The sequence below is a fragment of the Ursus americanus genome, chromosome 6 (assembly GCF_024610735.1).
Source record: "Ursus americanus isolate L20-20 chromosome 6, mUrsAme1.1.p, whole genome shotgun sequence".
Lineage (NCBI taxonomy): Eukaryota > Metazoa > Chordata > Mammalia > Carnivora > Ursidae > Ursus > Ursus americanus.
In genome coordinates, this window is record NC_142132.1 from 79,173,242 (window position 1) to 79,190,612 (window position 17,371).

General features: G+C 42.2%; 1 protein-coding gene across 9 annotated transcripts in view; it reads right to left on the reverse strand.

Moving 5' to 3' along the window:
* The window catches only part of RNLS (renalase, FAD dependent amine oxidase), a 254,192-nt gene that overhangs the window by 16,208 nt on the left and 220,613 nt on the right, over positions 1–17,371 (reverse strand). For all 9 annotated transcript variants that reach the window (XR_015724878.1, XR_015724879.1, XM_087863148.1 and 6 more), the window contains one exon: positions 11,175–11,350. Coding sequence is in view for 7 of the 9 variants with exons in the window: in XM_087863148.1 (XP_087719274.1) it covers positions 11,175–11,350 (176 nt within the window). In the remaining 2 variants the exon portion in view is untranslated. The remainder of the gene's footprint in view (positions 1–11,174; positions 11,351–17,371) is intronic.

A 17,371-nucleotide genomic window follows, 5' to 3' on the forward strand; every position in this document is an offset into this window, starting at 1 on the left:
GTTCTTTCTATATTCTGGATTGTAGAACCTTATCAGATAAGTGATTCACAAATATTTTCTTCCATCCTATGGGTTGTCTTTTTACTTTCTTGATAATTGTTTGATACACACAAGTTGTGAATTTTGATGAAGTCCAAATTATTTATTTTTTCTCTTGTCGCTTATGCTTTTGGTGTTGTATCTAAGAAACCATTGCCAAGTACAAGGTTGCGAAGATTCACCCTAATGTTTTCCTCTAAAATTTTATGATTTTAGCTTGTGTAGTTAGGTTTTTAATCCATTTTGGGTAAGTTTTTGCATGGTATGTGAGTTAAGGGTCCAACTTCATTCTTTTGTATGTGGATATCCAGTTGTCCCAGCACTGTGTGTTGAAGAGACTATTGTTTCCCATTGAATGTTTTTGGGAAACTTATCAGAAATCAATTGACCGTAAGTGTGGGTTTATTTCCAGACTCGTGGTACTATTCCATTAATCTATATGTCTATTCTTATGCCATTACCACATTATTTGGATGAGGGTAGCTTTGTAGTAAGGCTGGAAATTAGAAAGTGTGAGTCCTCTAGCTTTTTTTTTTTTTTTTTTGAGATGGTTTTGGCTATCTGGGGGTCCCTTGCAACTCCATATAAATATTTGGGTCAGCATTTCTGCAAAGGCCATTGGGAATTTAATAGTGATTACAAGAAGTCTGTGGATCACCTTTGGGTAGTATTGCCATTTTAAAATTAGTAAGTTTCCCGAGGGAGCTGGCTGGCTCAGTTGGTAGAGCATGTGACTCTTGATCTCAGGGTCATGAGTTCAAGCCCCATGCTGGGCATAGAGTTTACTTAAAAAACAATAATTAAGTCTCCCAATCTATGAACATAAAATATATTTCCCTGTATTTAAGTCTTCTTTCATTTCTTTCAGCAATGTTTTCTAGTTTTCATTGTAGCACTCTTACATACCCATGGTTAAATTCATACCTCTTCTTTAGTAAAGTGCTCTTCCAAATCTTTTGTCCATTTTTAAATAATTAGGCCATTTGTTTTCTTATTACTGATTTGTGACAGGTCTTTATATAGTCTGGATACTAGTCTCATCAGATATATGTTTTTATAAATGTTTTCTCCAAGTCCGTGTCTTGTTCTCTCATTTTCTTAACAGTGTCTTTCAAAGACATTGTTTTTAATTTTGATCAAGCCCAATTTATCAATTTATTTTCTTATGGTTTGTGCTTTTTGTGTCTTATCTAAGAAATGTTTGCCAAACCCAAGACCATAAAGATTTTCTCCTGTTTTCACCTAGAAGTTCTATAGTTTAAGGTTCTATGGTCTGTGATCCATGTGTACTTAATTTTTGTGTACAGTGTGGACCGTGTACTTTTGAATCTAAAATGAAACATTCCAATTTCTATTTTGCTACTTACTAGTTGCGTCACATTAGGCAAAACCATGCAACATGAACCCCGGTTTCTTCATTTGAAGCAAAGATAGTTATATTTACTTCCTGATCTGTCAGAATTGTTGTGGGGATTGAATGAAAAGAAGTAGAAAGTGCTTTCTAAAATCAGAGCATAAATGTTAACTATTATTTCTAGATGACAGCAGCAAAAGAACGATGATAGAAGAATGTGTCATAGTTGAGAGAAAGCCAGAACTCAAACAATTACTGGCAGTAGAATGAGGTGTTTGAAAGCACTGGCTTTTAAACAGACCTGTGGCTGAATTCCGGTTTTGCCACCTCCCAGTGGAAGAACCTCATGCAAGGTACTGAGCCTCGACTTCCCAACTTCCTCATCTGTGCAATGGGGAAGGAGGAGACACTTCACAGAGTGCTTGGAGGGTGACGTGAGGTAAGTACAAAGCTCAGTGAGCTACACAGAGTAGGGGATTAATAAATGGCATTTTTTGTGGGGCGCCTGAGTGGCTCAGTCAGTTGAGCGTCTGACTCTTGATTTTGGCTCAGGTGATGATCTCAGGGTTGTGAGACTCAGCCCCGTGTCGGGCTCTGCGCTCAGCCAGGAGTCTGCTTGAGATTCTCTCCTTCTACCCCTCCCCCAACTGGCACATACATGCTCTCTCTCTAAAATAAATAAATATTTTTAAAAATAAATAAAAAATAAATGGCATTTTTGAGAGGGAGAGAGAGAATGAATACAGAGAAAGAATATATAATGAATACAGTGTAATAAAATGATGAGGTGGGCTGTCATGTTTATAGAGGTGCTTTAGACCAAGGCATAAAGAAAGAATGCACCTTGCATTCTCCCACCTCTGGGTAAGTGCACCTGTTGTTGGAACATCATTCCAACATCATTCCCTTTGCCTGTCTGACTTCATTTGGTAGGACTTATTTCAAGTGATGTCTTCTCTTAGGAAGCTATGAACCACTCTCCGCAAACTCTCTGTGCTCAGGTGCCTGGGTGGCTCAGTCGGTTAAGCATCTGCCTTCGGCTCAGGTCATGATCCCAGAGTCCTGAGATCGAGTCCCACGTTGGGCTCCCTGCTCAATGGGGGAGTCTGCTTCTCCTTCCACCCTTTCCCCCTGCTCGTGATCTCCCTTCCTGTCTCTCTCACTCTATCTCAAATAAATAAAATCTTAAAAAGAAAAAAAAAACTTCTCTGTGTTCAGAGTATATTATACATACCTTTCTTACAGCAAACCTCACTATCTCATGATTATCTGCTTTTTGGTCAGCTTTGCTGGTTATAGAGCTACCCCTTGAAGGAAGGGAGCTGTCTTTGAGAATCCTGCATAATGTCTGGCATAGAGTGAGAACTCAATATAGGTGTGTGAAATGGAAACATGAATATACATTATTAATTTCTAATGTGCCTGCAAATAGCTTTTGGCAACTGAACTTTTTCATTATTTTTATAGCACAATATTGATGTCTACCCTAAATAGATCAAGTAGACTTTCAGTTTTTTGGAATTGTGCTGGAATAGGGCCTGTTTCTCTTGGGGTGTCCACACCCATACAATAACTCCCACCATCAAGTTTTAAGTAGTAGTACTGACTGCAGATGAATATATATGGCCTTTGCCCAGGAAGAATGACAGACTGCTCTAGAAAGTTCTTCTATAAAGTAATGCTGCTTGGAATAATTAGTTCTTCTGAAAAAGTGTGATACTGAATACATGGCAGGGTCAGTCTCATGAGGACTTAAGAAAAAATGATTTAATTAAATTCCTAGGTGTTAAAACATTTAATAGCTTGCATAATATGGAATTTTGTGAAAAGGGGAAATATCTGCTCATATAAACTTCAATTAAACTGTGACTGTACATCCTTAATTCAAGGATCAGAACTTCTCAGCCAATGATCTCACACATACTCAGCTACCTCATAACGAACTGAAGCAACTCGCCAGTAATGAGCCCATGACAAAGAGGTGGGAGATGACGCAATGGAATGCTTAGTGTGGACACCTGTTATGTGTCTTGCTGTTGATGGACTGGGTCATGCCAGAGTCCACTTATCCCAAAGGGCCTGTTTTGGCCCTCCATACGTTACCAGAAACTCATGGCACATAGGCAAGAGCGCTCTTGTGGCCATACTGTCATGCCAGGAAATGTTGACTCACAGCATAAATGGCATAAGTGTGTTTAACTACCAAACACTAAAGAATGTGCAAGTCAGTCTGGGAATAAATAGCAAGAAGATGAAAAATGTATAAGCTTAAAAAAAAAAACGACAAGAGTTCCTTGCATCCGCAGAAATCCACCTCTTTGGTCTCACCTTGCTCTGATCTTATTCAACGGTCCCTATGGCACGTCACAGGGAATGTCATAGCGCCTGGCATTGAATCAGTCCTTCAGAAACATGCCTTGTCCAGGGCTATTTGCATAAGTGAAGCACAGAACACAGAGAAGAGAGAAACTCTGAAAAGAGAGTAGGAAAAATGAAAAAGTAGGACAGCACGTGGCCATGAAGAGAGGTAGTCACGGGGCGCCTGGGTGGCTCAGTCAGTTAAGCATCTGACTTCAGCTCAGGTCATGATCCCAGGGTCCTGGGACCGAGTCCCGCATCAGGCTTCCTGCTCAGAAGGAAGCCTGCTTCTGCCTCTCACTCTCCCTCTGCTGCTCCCTCTGCTTGTGCTCTCTTGCTCTCTGTCAAATAAATAAAATCTTTTTTTTTTTTTAAGAGAGGTAGTCAAGAAAAGAAAGCAAGGGACAGGGACTCATGAGCTCAGCTTAGGAAATGACCCCACGTCCTCTCTTCCTCTTCTCACTACCCATTTAGTAATATCTCCTGAGAACTTGCTTCGTAATAGCGTCTGTGGTAAATGTTTTCCACCGTGCTGCCCCTTTCATTCCAACCACAGCCCTACAAGGCAGGTTCAGTTGTTACTGGTCACAAGTGGGCCCTGGGGCTTGGAGCGCCTGTCTAGCCTGCTCAGAGGCCCACTGAGAGCGGGCTTTGAATCTAAATCCTTTGGTACCAGAGTCCAAGATCATAATCACATCATTAAAAATCTAGAAATTATAAAGCACAAATATGGGAGAAAAATCACAGGACTAGTGGCAGAATGACCAATAGAGTATGATTTTACTGTGCACATAAACTACCAAGCAACACATGGAACATACTTGAACTGATAAACACAATGGTTTGGTTTTTTTTTTTTTTTCAGAGTACTTATCCTGGGAGGCCGTATGTCTGAATCTGTAATGTTTAAGAAAAGTGTCAAAACTGACCATCCATTTTATTAAAAAGATTTCAGTCCAAATGGCTTTGTTCCTAAAACATCAAATTCCAGCTCAAATTCTAAAGACCTGATCCAGCCAATGATCCAGCCGAAGAATGCATGCCAGGCTCTGAAAGACGTGCCCCATCTTGTTGAAATAAGGGCGTAGCTTATCAAGGTGACTGACTACTTTGAATAGGATAATCCTTGGGGTTTATAATTTTGGTATTTTCATACAATCAGTCACTGCCTTCCAGTTCCAAACTATGAAAAACAAGATAAAGAGGACGATAGAAAATGCATAAGAAAGAAAAAGAAAAAAATGAAACTATGAATTGCCACTTGACCTTCCAGGGATGACCTAGACACCATCACACACCCAAAATTAATCTCACGGGGCAAGAATGGAAGTACTAGGTGGTTTCAGGCTCTTCTGTGTGCGCACCTTCTCCCCCACCAAACACAAACAACTAAGGAAAATTCTGGCCATAAGCTGTTGTATGTTTCTTCTTTTCTCTTTTATTCTTTCCACTCTTGGTGAGGACTATGCCAACTGGGGTCATGAGGAAGCCAGAATGGGGAATTTGCACTAAAAAGGGAGAAGGGTTACTTGTTTAAGGGAAAAAAAAAAGAGTCAAAAGTGAAGAATGTGAACGGGAGGCTGAAGGGACGACAGACAGGAAGAGATGAGCCCACAGGGCTGCTGGTCAGAGAAACTTCGGTGGGGAATTAAGAGGTAAACGTGCACAGGGAAGGTGTGGGGAAGCTTCCAGAAGCGGGGGATACAGAGAATGAGAAGAGAGACTTCTAAAAGTGCTGGGGAGGATGACAAATGTTGGATATTCTTTAAAGTTTCATAAAAGGTACTTGTAAAGATTGGAGTTACAGACCCACCTTGGAGATATCATGGGTTCAGTTCCAGACCACCGCAGCAAAGCGAGTATTGCTATAAAGCCAGTCAAATGAATTCTTTTGGTTTCCCATGCATATAAAAGTTATGTTTACAGGGCGCCTGGGTGGCTCAGTCGTTAAGCGTCTGCCTTCGGCTCAGGGCGTGATCCCGGCGTTGTGGGATCGAGCCCCGCATCAGGCTCTTCCACTGTGAGCCTGCTTCTTCCTCTCCCACTCTCCCTGCTTGTGTTCCCTCTCTCTCTGGATGTCTCTCTGTCAAATAAATAAATAAAATCTTTAAAAAAATAAAAATAAAAAAATAAAAAAAGTTATGTTTACACTATACTGTAGTCAGTTAAGTGTACAATAGCATTATGTCTTCAAAAATGTACATACCTTCATTTAAAAATATTTTATTTCTACAGAATGCTCACCATCATCTTAGCTTTCAGCGAGACATAATCACTGAGTGCTGATCACCATCATAAATATAGTAATAAGGAAAAAGTTTGAAATATTGTGAGAATTATCAGAATGTGACACAGACACATGTAATTTTTGTGGACATGTGTACATGTATATTTTGAAATGATGAGAACCTTCATGCTCATAGCTTTAATCAGATTCTTTTTTTTTAAGATTTATTTTTTTATTTGAAAGAGAGCATGCGCGCGCACACTACACACTTGTGTGCGTGAGTGAGGGTGGGGGAGGGGCAGAGAGAATCTCAAGCCGACTGGGGCTGAGCCTGGAGCCTGACTTGGGGCTCCATCTCAAGACCCTGAGATCATGACCTGAGCTGCAATCAAGAGTCCGATACTTAACTGTCTGTGCCACCCTGGCGCCCCAGCTTTTATCAGATTCTTAAAGAGTTCATGATTCTTCTTACAAAATATGAAAGGACTGCCATGGGGGAGAGAGAAGGCATCCTCTCAGGGCAGAAAACCAGGTTAAAAAAAATATATATATATATAACTACAGAAGATACCCGATTTCTAATTGTACTGCAAAAGCTTAAGAGCTCAGTCCGGGTCCATGCGCTTTGCCAGAGATAACAATGTCTCCCTTCCTTCCCTTTAAATTCCTCTCCTGATGTCCTTGGTATTTGAAAATACATTCAAAGGGTTTTTTTTGGTTGTTAGTTTGTTTTTGTTTTAGAGAAAGTACTCCATGAGTGTGCCCAATAAAGTGGGGAAAGGACACTGGCATTTTCGGGGACTCAAGAAAGGTGGGGAACATCAGAGCTCAACTCACAAGCAAACCAGACATTTAGGATAGTTGGAGCAAGGCATCGCGAGAACCCCCAAACAAGGGAAAGCACAGTGAGAGCAGCGAGAGTGTTAGGGCCATCCACTGATCACCTGTGCCGCTGAGGTACACGGAAGGGCATCTGCGGCGACTCCTCTCCTGCCGAAAGAATTCATGCATCACCCTGGCTACAGAAAACTTCACGTGACGCGTCACAGCTTATACGTCAAGTTCTACCAACTGGATAAGCACTTGAATTCTGGAGGACAAAGGGCGCCAAAGGGAGCACTGAGAACCATGAAAACCTGCCATTGCTCTGCTAAGTTTGTCCGAACCGCCTACTCGAGTGTTTTATTCCAACCCGAATGGGAGGCACAGAGCAGCTCCCAAGTCTTTCACACACGCCTTCCTCCTTCGGCTGTCTCTTTTCTCCTGGTAGAGCAGTGCCCACAAGAATGCACCGTTACCTTACTCAAGACCAAAAATTCAACTCAGTGTCTTCGGAGAAGGCCGTCAGCAAATCTTCGTCTTGTTCCAGGAGCAGAGGCCCAGGCACACTTCAGGCATTCGTTGAACGCTTACTGAGCCAATGAGTAGCCAAACGAGTAACGAACAGACATCCTTCGCCCTCTCCTGTCACTGTGGGTCTGTAGCTTTAGAGGCAGCCCCGGGCATGGGAGAGCAGCTGTGGGGCAACCAGAAGTGACCCCCACACAAAGTCGGTCCTTCCCCCTTCCCATAGCAGCCACCTCCTTAGAGGGGCTGGGGCCTTGAAGGGGGATGCTCTCCCTGCAGCTTTGATGAGGACAGCAGGAGACACTGCCTCCTAGAGGCACCTACCAAGGAAGTCTGGAGGAAAAAGGGTGAGGTAGACAGAAATCACGCTCCCCCGACCCCCGGCCAAAGATGTCCACATCCTAATGCCCGGCACCTGCGAAAGTGAGGTCTCATGCCGAGGGAGAATGAAGGCCGCAGCTGGAAGAAATGTTGCTGATCACCGCAGCCCAAGATGGGGAGATTGTCCTGGAATACCCAGGCAGGCCCAAAGTCATCACAAGGTCCTCAAAGGAAGAGTAGGGGCAGAAGGCACAGCCAGAGTGACGCATGGCGAGGATCTGACCAACTGTTGCTGACTCTGACAGCCTCGAGCCAAGGAATGTGGGCAACTTCCAACAAACGTAAAAGGCAAGAAAACGGATCCTCTCCTAAAGACCACAGGAAGAAACACAGCCTGCCCACACTTCGCTGTTAGCCCGTGAAACCCGTCCTGCACTTCTGATCTCCAGAGCTGTAAGCTAATATGTTCGCGTCGTTTTAAGCTCCTCAGCCTGTGGTGTCCTGTTGCAGCAGCCACGTGACCCAGCGGGTCAGTGACCGGCAGGGAAGGACGGGCAGGTGGGAAGACTGGTTTTGTCATGATGAGCCAAGGGACCCTAGGGAATTTATTTCATGGCTTTGACGCTTTGGTTTTCTCATTGCTGGAGTGGGTTAAAACTAGTAACCTTGTCACGCTACTTCCAATGTTAAATGAGATCACACGTTTGAATGGCCCAGCTCCTGGCCTGCACTACTATGGGTGCTCATGATTCCTCTTTCTCTCTCCCTCTTCTCCCCTACCCTTTGCAGCCACTGGGTGCCAGAATGCAGTGCAGGGATCGCAAAAGAGAAAAAAATGAATGGAGACAAAGAGTCAATCCCGAGGGGTCTAGGATGGGGAATCCAGGCCACCCACTGCTGCCGGGGGTGGGGGACGCCAGTTCTGTGGTCTCCTGAGGATTTCATAAAATGAGGGTTTGAAGGGCTCTACCATTTGTTCGTCAGAAAGGGGGAGGAAACAAAAGGGAATGGAGTGTGAAGAATAGGAGACGTTTGGGGTGGACCAGGAGAGGGGGAGGAGGAAAAGAAAAGGAACATAGGATGGGACCCAGACTGGAAGAAGATATGGGTGGGATTTCCCCAGTATGGGGACAGCACCTCTGCTCAGAAATGAACGGAAGTTCAAAACCAATGGGTTGTTCCTCTTCCTTTTCTGTTCCTGTCCCTACACAATCCTTCCCTTCAGCCTATGCACATAGTAGACCATATTCATGCACGCACATCTATGAGCTTATTGAAGGTAGAGCATGTGATCTGGGATGGCAAGGGAAGAGGGGTGCACACATTTATGTCAAATTTCAAAGGTTACGATGGATCTCTGAAAAGCACTGGTGAAATGTTCTCTTGGGAATAAACTGAAAACTAGTTAAATCCTGTTATGTCTCTGGACCTGTCATTCCTTATTCCTTTTTCTGAGGTGATACGGGAGATTATCTATCTAACTGTCTATCCATCCATCCATCTATCCATCTGTCATCCACCTATCCATCCATCTATCCATCCATCTATCTATCCATCTATCATTTATCTATCCATCCACCCATCCATTTATCCATCTATCATGTCTACCATTTATCTATCTATCTATCCATCCATCCACCTATCCATCCATCTATTTATCCATCTATCATTTATCTATCTATCCATCCACCTGTCCAACCGTCTATCCATCATCTATCTATCATTTATCTATTTATCCATCCATCTAACCATCCATCCATCCATCTATCCATCTATCATCTATCTATCTATCTATCTATCTATCTATCTATCTATCTATCATTTATCTATCTATCTATCTATACATCTATCCATTCATCCATCCATCCATCTATCATCTATCTATGTATCACCTATCATAACCGTCATCTATCTCACAATGTGGCAAGATCTATACCATAAAATACAATGTTATGTTCTGTAGAATGATACTCAAGGTACTATGAGAAGTGTATGAATACTGGAAAATGCAAACTTCTAAGTTTTAATGAAACAACTTACTCCCTTTTAGACTTTGCAGCCAATGTAGCTTTCATGACAACAGAGCTGTAAATTCACTGGGTTAATTTCAAGAAAGAACATCCAAATCATAATAAAAATCATGGCTAGGGTTTGGATGTACTCTGTGTTCAAATATTTTTTATTAAATTTTGTGATATTGCACAACTTTGAATAGGTCATTTTGTGGTTAGGGCAAATCTACTTCTATTAACACATTAAATTTGAAGACATAAGTTGATTTTAACCCATCTTTTCAGTTTATTAAATTATTTTGCAGATGTCACGAGAAGAAACTCACAAGCTATTGTTCCTTTTAAATGAATATTTATAAATTGCAAAAGGACTTGCAGTGTAATACATCTAGCTTCAAATTATAGCAACAAGATAATTTCCCTGTCTTCTTTTTCAAGCCAACCTAAGATTGAGTTAGTAGCACTTCAGGACATTAGTTATTGAGATTTTTTTCAATGCTTTTAAAAGGAAAAAGTAGAGTCTTCTAAAGTGACCATGATACATTTAAGTAAATATTTTCCCCAAAGGTTCACTGTATAATTGAACTTGAGAAGACATGGGTAAACACACAGACAAGCTGCAGTATTTTAGGAAGTAATTTACCATTTCCTCTGATTTTGGAAAGCCCTACATGTAAAATATACAAAATCTGCTGCAATTTCTCACAGTACCATTTTTCCTCAAGGTTTCCCAAGTTGGGTAACCAATAGCGCTGGTAAATCGGTTAATCAACAGGCTCAGAGATCTTGGGGGAAAAAGTCCCTGCTGCTTTTCTCCTCTGCCCTTTGCTCCACTGTCCCCAAACGGCGTAACAACTGAGTTTACAGATCAAAAGGCTTTTTCTACTAATACTCACAAACTTCTGTTGGAATATGCAGAGATTGTCAGAAAAGTCAACATTTACTTAGTGTAAAGAGCTTGAAGTCTGAGCTAGTAGCGTGAGCAGAAGGCTTCTCTAACCCAGAAAAACAACTCAAGTAGCTGAATTATACAGGTATTCATCTTTCTGCCCCAAGGAGCTTTGCTGGCGGCAGTCAAAACCAAAGTGGGAACTTAACAAAAATGAAAATTGTGGTAGCAAAATACACTTACAAGGTTAATTTGACATATTGCAAAAAATTTGGGAGGTTAAAGTGGTTTCTATATAACCACAGTCCTGATTTAGAAAAACCCCAGAGAAACAGCTGCATTTTGACATATAACCCGCCTTGCCTGCATAGGAAACCCCAGATTTTCAGGGTGTGTAAGTCTTGAGATGCTAGACTTTGAACACAACCCCGCAGAAAATTTCATTGAGAAATAACCGGCTAATAAGACCTGTAAAAGTTTACGCTTATACATGAGGTAAACAAATATTTGCTCCAGAAATCACATTTCTTAAACTAGGGAATGGCGGAGATGAGAACAAGGAGTCCGTTTTGCTGACTCAGTTCTGAGGAAGCACATCGCGTCCTCACCCGTGTATTCTCTGATTACCTGTGAATATCTCCATTTCTGGCATCTGGTCGCCACTGGTCGAGGCAGGCCTGGCAAGATGGCTTCCAGCTGCTGGAAGATGAGCTCCTCTGCGTCCTCCGTGTGGTGGTCCAAGTGTGTGACTCCAAACGGGACAGTGGTGTGAACCACCAGGGAAGGCCCAATTTCGGACGACTCTAGTGTAAGAGCAACACCAAGACACGTCTTGAAGCAGGCTAGAGGGAAGCATCTGTCAGCATTTCAAACCAGGTTTAAGAATGAATCCCAGTCATCAGACAATAAATAGAGGGAAAACGGATTCTAATCTTTGCCCACATTAGGCAATCTCTGCAATTCAAAATCGAGCTTCTCTGAAGAGGAGGACACAGTCACGATGTATTTTAGAGAACAAATCTTCAGCTCTCCCTAAAGAACCGGAAGGAAGGAGATGAGGAACATCTCATAATCTCTGCCTTGTGTAAAATCAGATTGGTCGGGGTGTTCTCTCATCCACTAAATCATAAGTTCTCCACAGCAGGGGGGGTTCTTATAGATAGCTTATACCCTCCTTACATTCTGAGAACGAAGTAGGTGTTCAGTAAACACTCATTTTCTGTTCAACGGATTGCAAAATATTTTGTTGAGATTATATTAATGCCAGAATAAAATATCTCTACCACGTTCAAAAAAAAAATCAAGCTTCTCTCTAAAAAATGGGCTTGACTTCTTTATCTTTGAAGCAGTGTTAAGAGTAAAACCTCCCTAGGGGCGCCTGGGTGGCACAGCGGTTGAGCGTCTGCGTTCGGCTCAGGGCGTGATCCTGGCGTTATGGGATCAAGCCCCACATCAGGCTCTTCCGCTGTGGGCCTGCTTCTTCCTCTCCCACTCCCCCTGCTTGTGGTCCCTCTCTCGCTGGCTGTCTCTATCTCTGTTGAATAAATAAAATCTTAAAAAAAAAAAAGAGTAAAACCTCCCTCATTCATCACATGGAACTGCTTTCCATTTTTGTTTGCCATTGAGGGTCTGTGTTTTTTGTGTTTTTTTTGCTATATTTTCACAATTTCAAATAATGCATGTCAGGTTTTTATCTTTCACTCTTTTGTGGAATATGGAAAATCGGATGAAGTTTTAAGTTGAAAGCAGTGACCGAGGCCTTAAAAAATACAGTCTGGGCAGGAATGTTAAGAGTTTGCCTGTTACTATGACTTTAAATCATGTCGAAGAGAAAGTTGAGAGGAAGCAATCATAGATCTAAAGTGCATGAAATAGGGGCGCCTGGGGGGCTCAGTCAGTGAAACATCTGCTTCAGCTCAGGTCATGATCCGGGATCCTGGGATTGAGTCCCGTAGTGGGCTCTCTGCTCAGCAGGGAATCTGCTTCTCCTTCTGCCCCTCCCCTGCTCATGCTCTCTCACTCTCAAATACATAAATACAATCTTAAAAAAAAAATAAAACACACGACTTAATAAGACAGTTGGTGCTCCCCACCCTTGCTGAAAGAAGAGAATATTGAAGTCTATAACGTCCAGATAGGCACGGGCAAGCCTGATTCTGAAAATTCAAATTTCAGACTGTCAAGGGTAAGACAATGATCTATTTGAGGCAGGTTTGTTCAAACAGTTTTACACACTAAAAAAACCCCGTGGCACAGCATTAAGCCACTTACTTGCTATATGCCCACTTACCCTCTTTTCATTTCAGGGTTTTTGTTTTGTTTCATTTTCTGTAAAGTCAGAATCTTAGGACCTATCCCACAGGTCCGTGGTCTGGATTATGTAACGTCACGCCCGTGATGTGCTCGGCACAATTTCTGCAGCAAGCATCATCGGTGGGGCTTCAGCACTGTGAGTTATGAGAACAGAAGCAACACACCGAATCTAGACAAAAGAAAAGGTCCCGAGCTGTTGCCCAAATGATAGGTGTGCGGTACTGTTTCTTAAGTACTTCATTTTTTCCACTGCTCTCTGCCCCGAGCGTCCTGGATGATGAAGCAAAACGCAAGGGAAGGGGGAGTCCCAAAATGCTGTGAGCATTTTAAAGTCCAGTGAGTGCTTCCAGATATTTTTATATGCATGAGCTGGGAGAGCTGCCTGCAGAATCTTTGCAGCAAATACTCTGCCATCCCTTTCTACAGTAAGGAGACTGTCGTCTGTTTCCACCTCACACGAGCTGGAACAACTGGAAAGAGGACACGGAGGGACTGCCTCTGAACATTCGGTTTAACCCGCCAGGGGGGACTTTAGAGCCTCCTCACACAGGGGACGACCCAGGAGTTCAAACCCTTAAATTTTGTCACCATGGAGCACCGGGTTGGCTCAGTCGGTAGAGCGTGCAACTCTCCACCTCGGGGGCTGTGAGTTCGAACTCCACGTTGGGTGGAGAGATTACTTCAAAATAAAATCTTTAAAAAAAAAAATCCCATCACCCATCTCGCCCCAGGGAGTGTTATTTCGGTTCTCAGGTAATAGATTCAGGGAGGCTTGCTCCCAACAAGGGGTGTCAACCCCACCCCCATTCCGTTAGGTACCAAATCTCCCTAAAAACAGAGAAAGCTACTGGGTCGACCTGAAGCACAAGAATTGGGGTTCTGAGCTGGCTTATGGGTGGCAGGCTTCCAAGGAGAGTGAATGCTAGCCTCGGGCTGAGAATCTGAAGGTTACACTGACCCCACTGACCATTTGTTCTTGGCGGGGGGGACTTGTAAAATTACTGAGGGCAGTGATGGTGCCCTGCCAGGTTTCTCCCATTTACATCAGCCACCCACTCCAAGAAGAACAGTAAAAAAGGAAATTTAAGACCCAAAATGAAACTGTTCTTGAATGACAATGAGAGAACAACCTGGCTGCTTGTTTTTATTGGAATCAGACAAAAATTTTCCAGAATTTAGATTAAAATTTGAATCGCCACAACCCGAAACAATGAGTTTGAAGGGAAAGCTCCCTCCACCCCTCCAAATTAAAGGGTATTTTTAGAAGCCTAAGTCCAAAAATACAAACAGCCAACCAGAGTTTAAACGTGACTCAGGTTTGGAACTCAAGCACGGGAAAGAGCCACAAATATGTTAATAGGATTCAGAGGGTCGAGTCAGTATAATCAGTATTCTTTGGTCACTGGGTAGGTAGTAATAATGTTATCTTTCTTCTTCTCTTTATTCAGTTTAACAAGCACAGCACTTTGCTCTTGGCATATTAAATGTAAGTTCACAGTAAGTCGACAACTATTTGTGTACGCTGGGAGATCAGTGGCTTTAGTCAAAAGGTAAGTACTTGAAGCTGACCATCCTAACGGCCGGTGGTCCCGGACAACTTAATCTCTCGGACCTCACCTTCGTACATCAATTAAAAGGGAGCAATACTACTTACCTTATAAGGCTGTCACAAGGATTAAATTGGTGAGGACACATAAAAATCTTTCTTCAGACATCAAGTGCTACACCAATGTAATATGTCCCCAGATAACATTCTTGTTCTGACCTCTATGCCGTAGCAAGAGCCGCTTTAGAAAGGGATGGCAGAGTTAGCTTCTCTCAAAGCACTAAGATTGATTATTATATCAACACCCCAGGAATGGGGCAGACTATTCCTGGATATAGGTACAGCCGTTTTTACATGTTTTTTTTTTTAATTGTGGTAAAATATAATCTAAAATTTACTTTTTGTTAAGATTTTATTTATTTATTTGACAGAGGGAGACAGCCAGCAAGAGAGGGAACACAAGTAGGGGGAGTGGGAGAGGAAGAAGCGCCTAGCAAAGGAGCCCGATGTGGGGCTCGATCCCAGAACGCCGGGATCATGCCCTGAGCCGAAGGCAGACGCTTAACGACTGAGCCACCCAGGCGCCCCTAAAATTTACCATTTTAACCTGTTTTAAGTTTCCCATTAAGCACACCCACACTGTCCTACAACCATCACCATCATCCGTATCCAGAGCTTTTTAATCTCTGCACATAGACTCTATACCCTTGAAACACCGACCCCTTCCATCCCCGTTCCCCCAGCCCATCGACCACCATTCTATTTTCCTGATTCTCTCTACCTTAGGTGCCTCATAGAAATGGACTAATACGATATTTGTCCTTATGGCTGGTTTATCTTATTTGGCATGGTTTTAAGGTTCATCCATGTTGTAGCAGGTGTCTGAATCCCCTTCCTCTTTAAGACCACATAATGCTCCAGTGTATGGATGGACCACGTTTTGTGTATGCATTCCTCTGTCCATCCATTTATGCATTCTTCTACCTTCTGGCTATTGTGAATAATGCTGCTATGAACATGGTGCACACATCTATTTGAGGCCCTCCTTTCACTTCTTTTGGGTGTACGCCCAGAAGTGGAATGGCTGGACCATATGGTAATGCTATCTTTAAATGTTTGAGGAATCACCGTATCAATTTCCCACAGTGGCTGCACCATTTCTTCGCTCCCACCAGCAAGGTACCCAGGGTCTAATTTCTCTGCATCCTCATCAACACTTGTTAATTTATTTTATTTGTTATAATAGCCATTAGTCTACAGCTTTGAGTGGGGTCGAGGTGCTAAGAGCTGATAACAACAGCAGGAGCCCCCGTGTGAGCAGTGGGGCAGCATTCCCATCTACAGCTGATAGAACATGAGCTCGAGAAGGCTCTTGAGTGAAATAATTACAGAACCGTCCCCTGTCCTCCAAACAGAAACTGAAACTCGTCTTAAAATAAGGACATTAGCTGCCTCAGATCCATGGTCACATCAGTCATAAAAGGAACCACTAACAGGTCACACACGCTGAAAGACATGATGATACTTATAATAAAAAAAATTGTTTATAGATTTGATTTATTTATTTAGTGAGAGAAAGCGTGAGTGGTGGGGAGGGGCAGAGGCAGAGGGAGAGACAGTCTCCACCAGGCTCCACATCAGTGCAGAGCCTGACACTCGATCTCACGACCCGGAGGTCATGACCTGAGCTGAAATTAAGAGTTGGATGCTTCACCGACTGAGCCACCCAGGCGCCCCAATAAAATACACTTTTAAAACAAATCTTAATTCAATTGTGTTGAGTCAAAGAATGTGATCTGTATAAGAATTTAAGATCTCTGGAATAGCTTCATACATAGTCAGTTTTCCTTAAGTGTTACCTGTGGGCTTGAGTAGCACGTTTTAGTGGTTGAATTAAATTTTAATGAGTCCAGTAGGACAATTTTTATCAATCGTGTGGCTCTAATCAACTAAATTCTTATGAATTGTCTGCTTCATCAATTACTGAGAGGTATATTAAAACTCTGTCCTGAACATGGTAAAATTTCCAATTTCTCCTTTTAGTCCCGACAATGTTTGTTTTATATTGAAGCTATGTTATCAGTTTCCAGCAATTTCCTGATACCTTTTAACAATATGTTGTGAACATCTTTTTAGAAATGCCTTGAGGTTTATTTTCTGTTTTTTATTTGTTCTGTTTTTCCAACATTTCTTTGTTTCTTTTTAAAATTTAAAAAAAATTGCCTTCTTTTTGTTTAAACCACTTTTCCCCATTATTTCATTTTTCTTCTTTACTAGTTTGGAAGGTTATATACTTGGTTTCTGTTTTTAGGGATTAACCACAGACTTAAGCATCCAAATTAAAGTCAAAAGTTAATATGTTTAACCTTCTCCAGAATAATATAAGAAAGTTTGAGCACTTTAATTCTGATTTTATGGGCTCTTTTTGGTCTAGGTTTCATGTATTCAGCTTTGTTTTAATACACTCAACGTTTGTTTGTATTTATCTATCCACGGCTTCCTTCATGGATCTCACAGCTTGTCTCCAGGGTCATTTTCTTTTGCCCAAAGTGTCTCATGTTGAAGTTCCTTAATGAGGTTCTGTTGAAGGCTTTTGTTTTTCTACAGCTGTCTTTATTTCACTGTCCTTTGCGAAAAATAGTTTTCTTTGGCATGTAAGAATAGGTTGAAAATACTTGCTCTCAGCACTTTATAAAGACACTGTTCATATAGGTTAGCTCTTAACTAATGCTGTTAAGACGTCAACTCCATTGCATTGCAGGTCCTCTGCCAGTAATTTTCCTTTTCTGTCTGGGTGTTTCTATTGTTTTCTCTTTGCCTTTGGGGTTCTGCAGTTTTACTTGGCTATCTTGAGGTGTGAGTTTCTTTTTGCTTCCCTTCTTTGACTTCCTTGGGTTTTCTCCATCTGAAGACTCATGTTTGTCATGAATTTTGGGAACAGTTCTCCCTGTTCTTTCCATTCTAT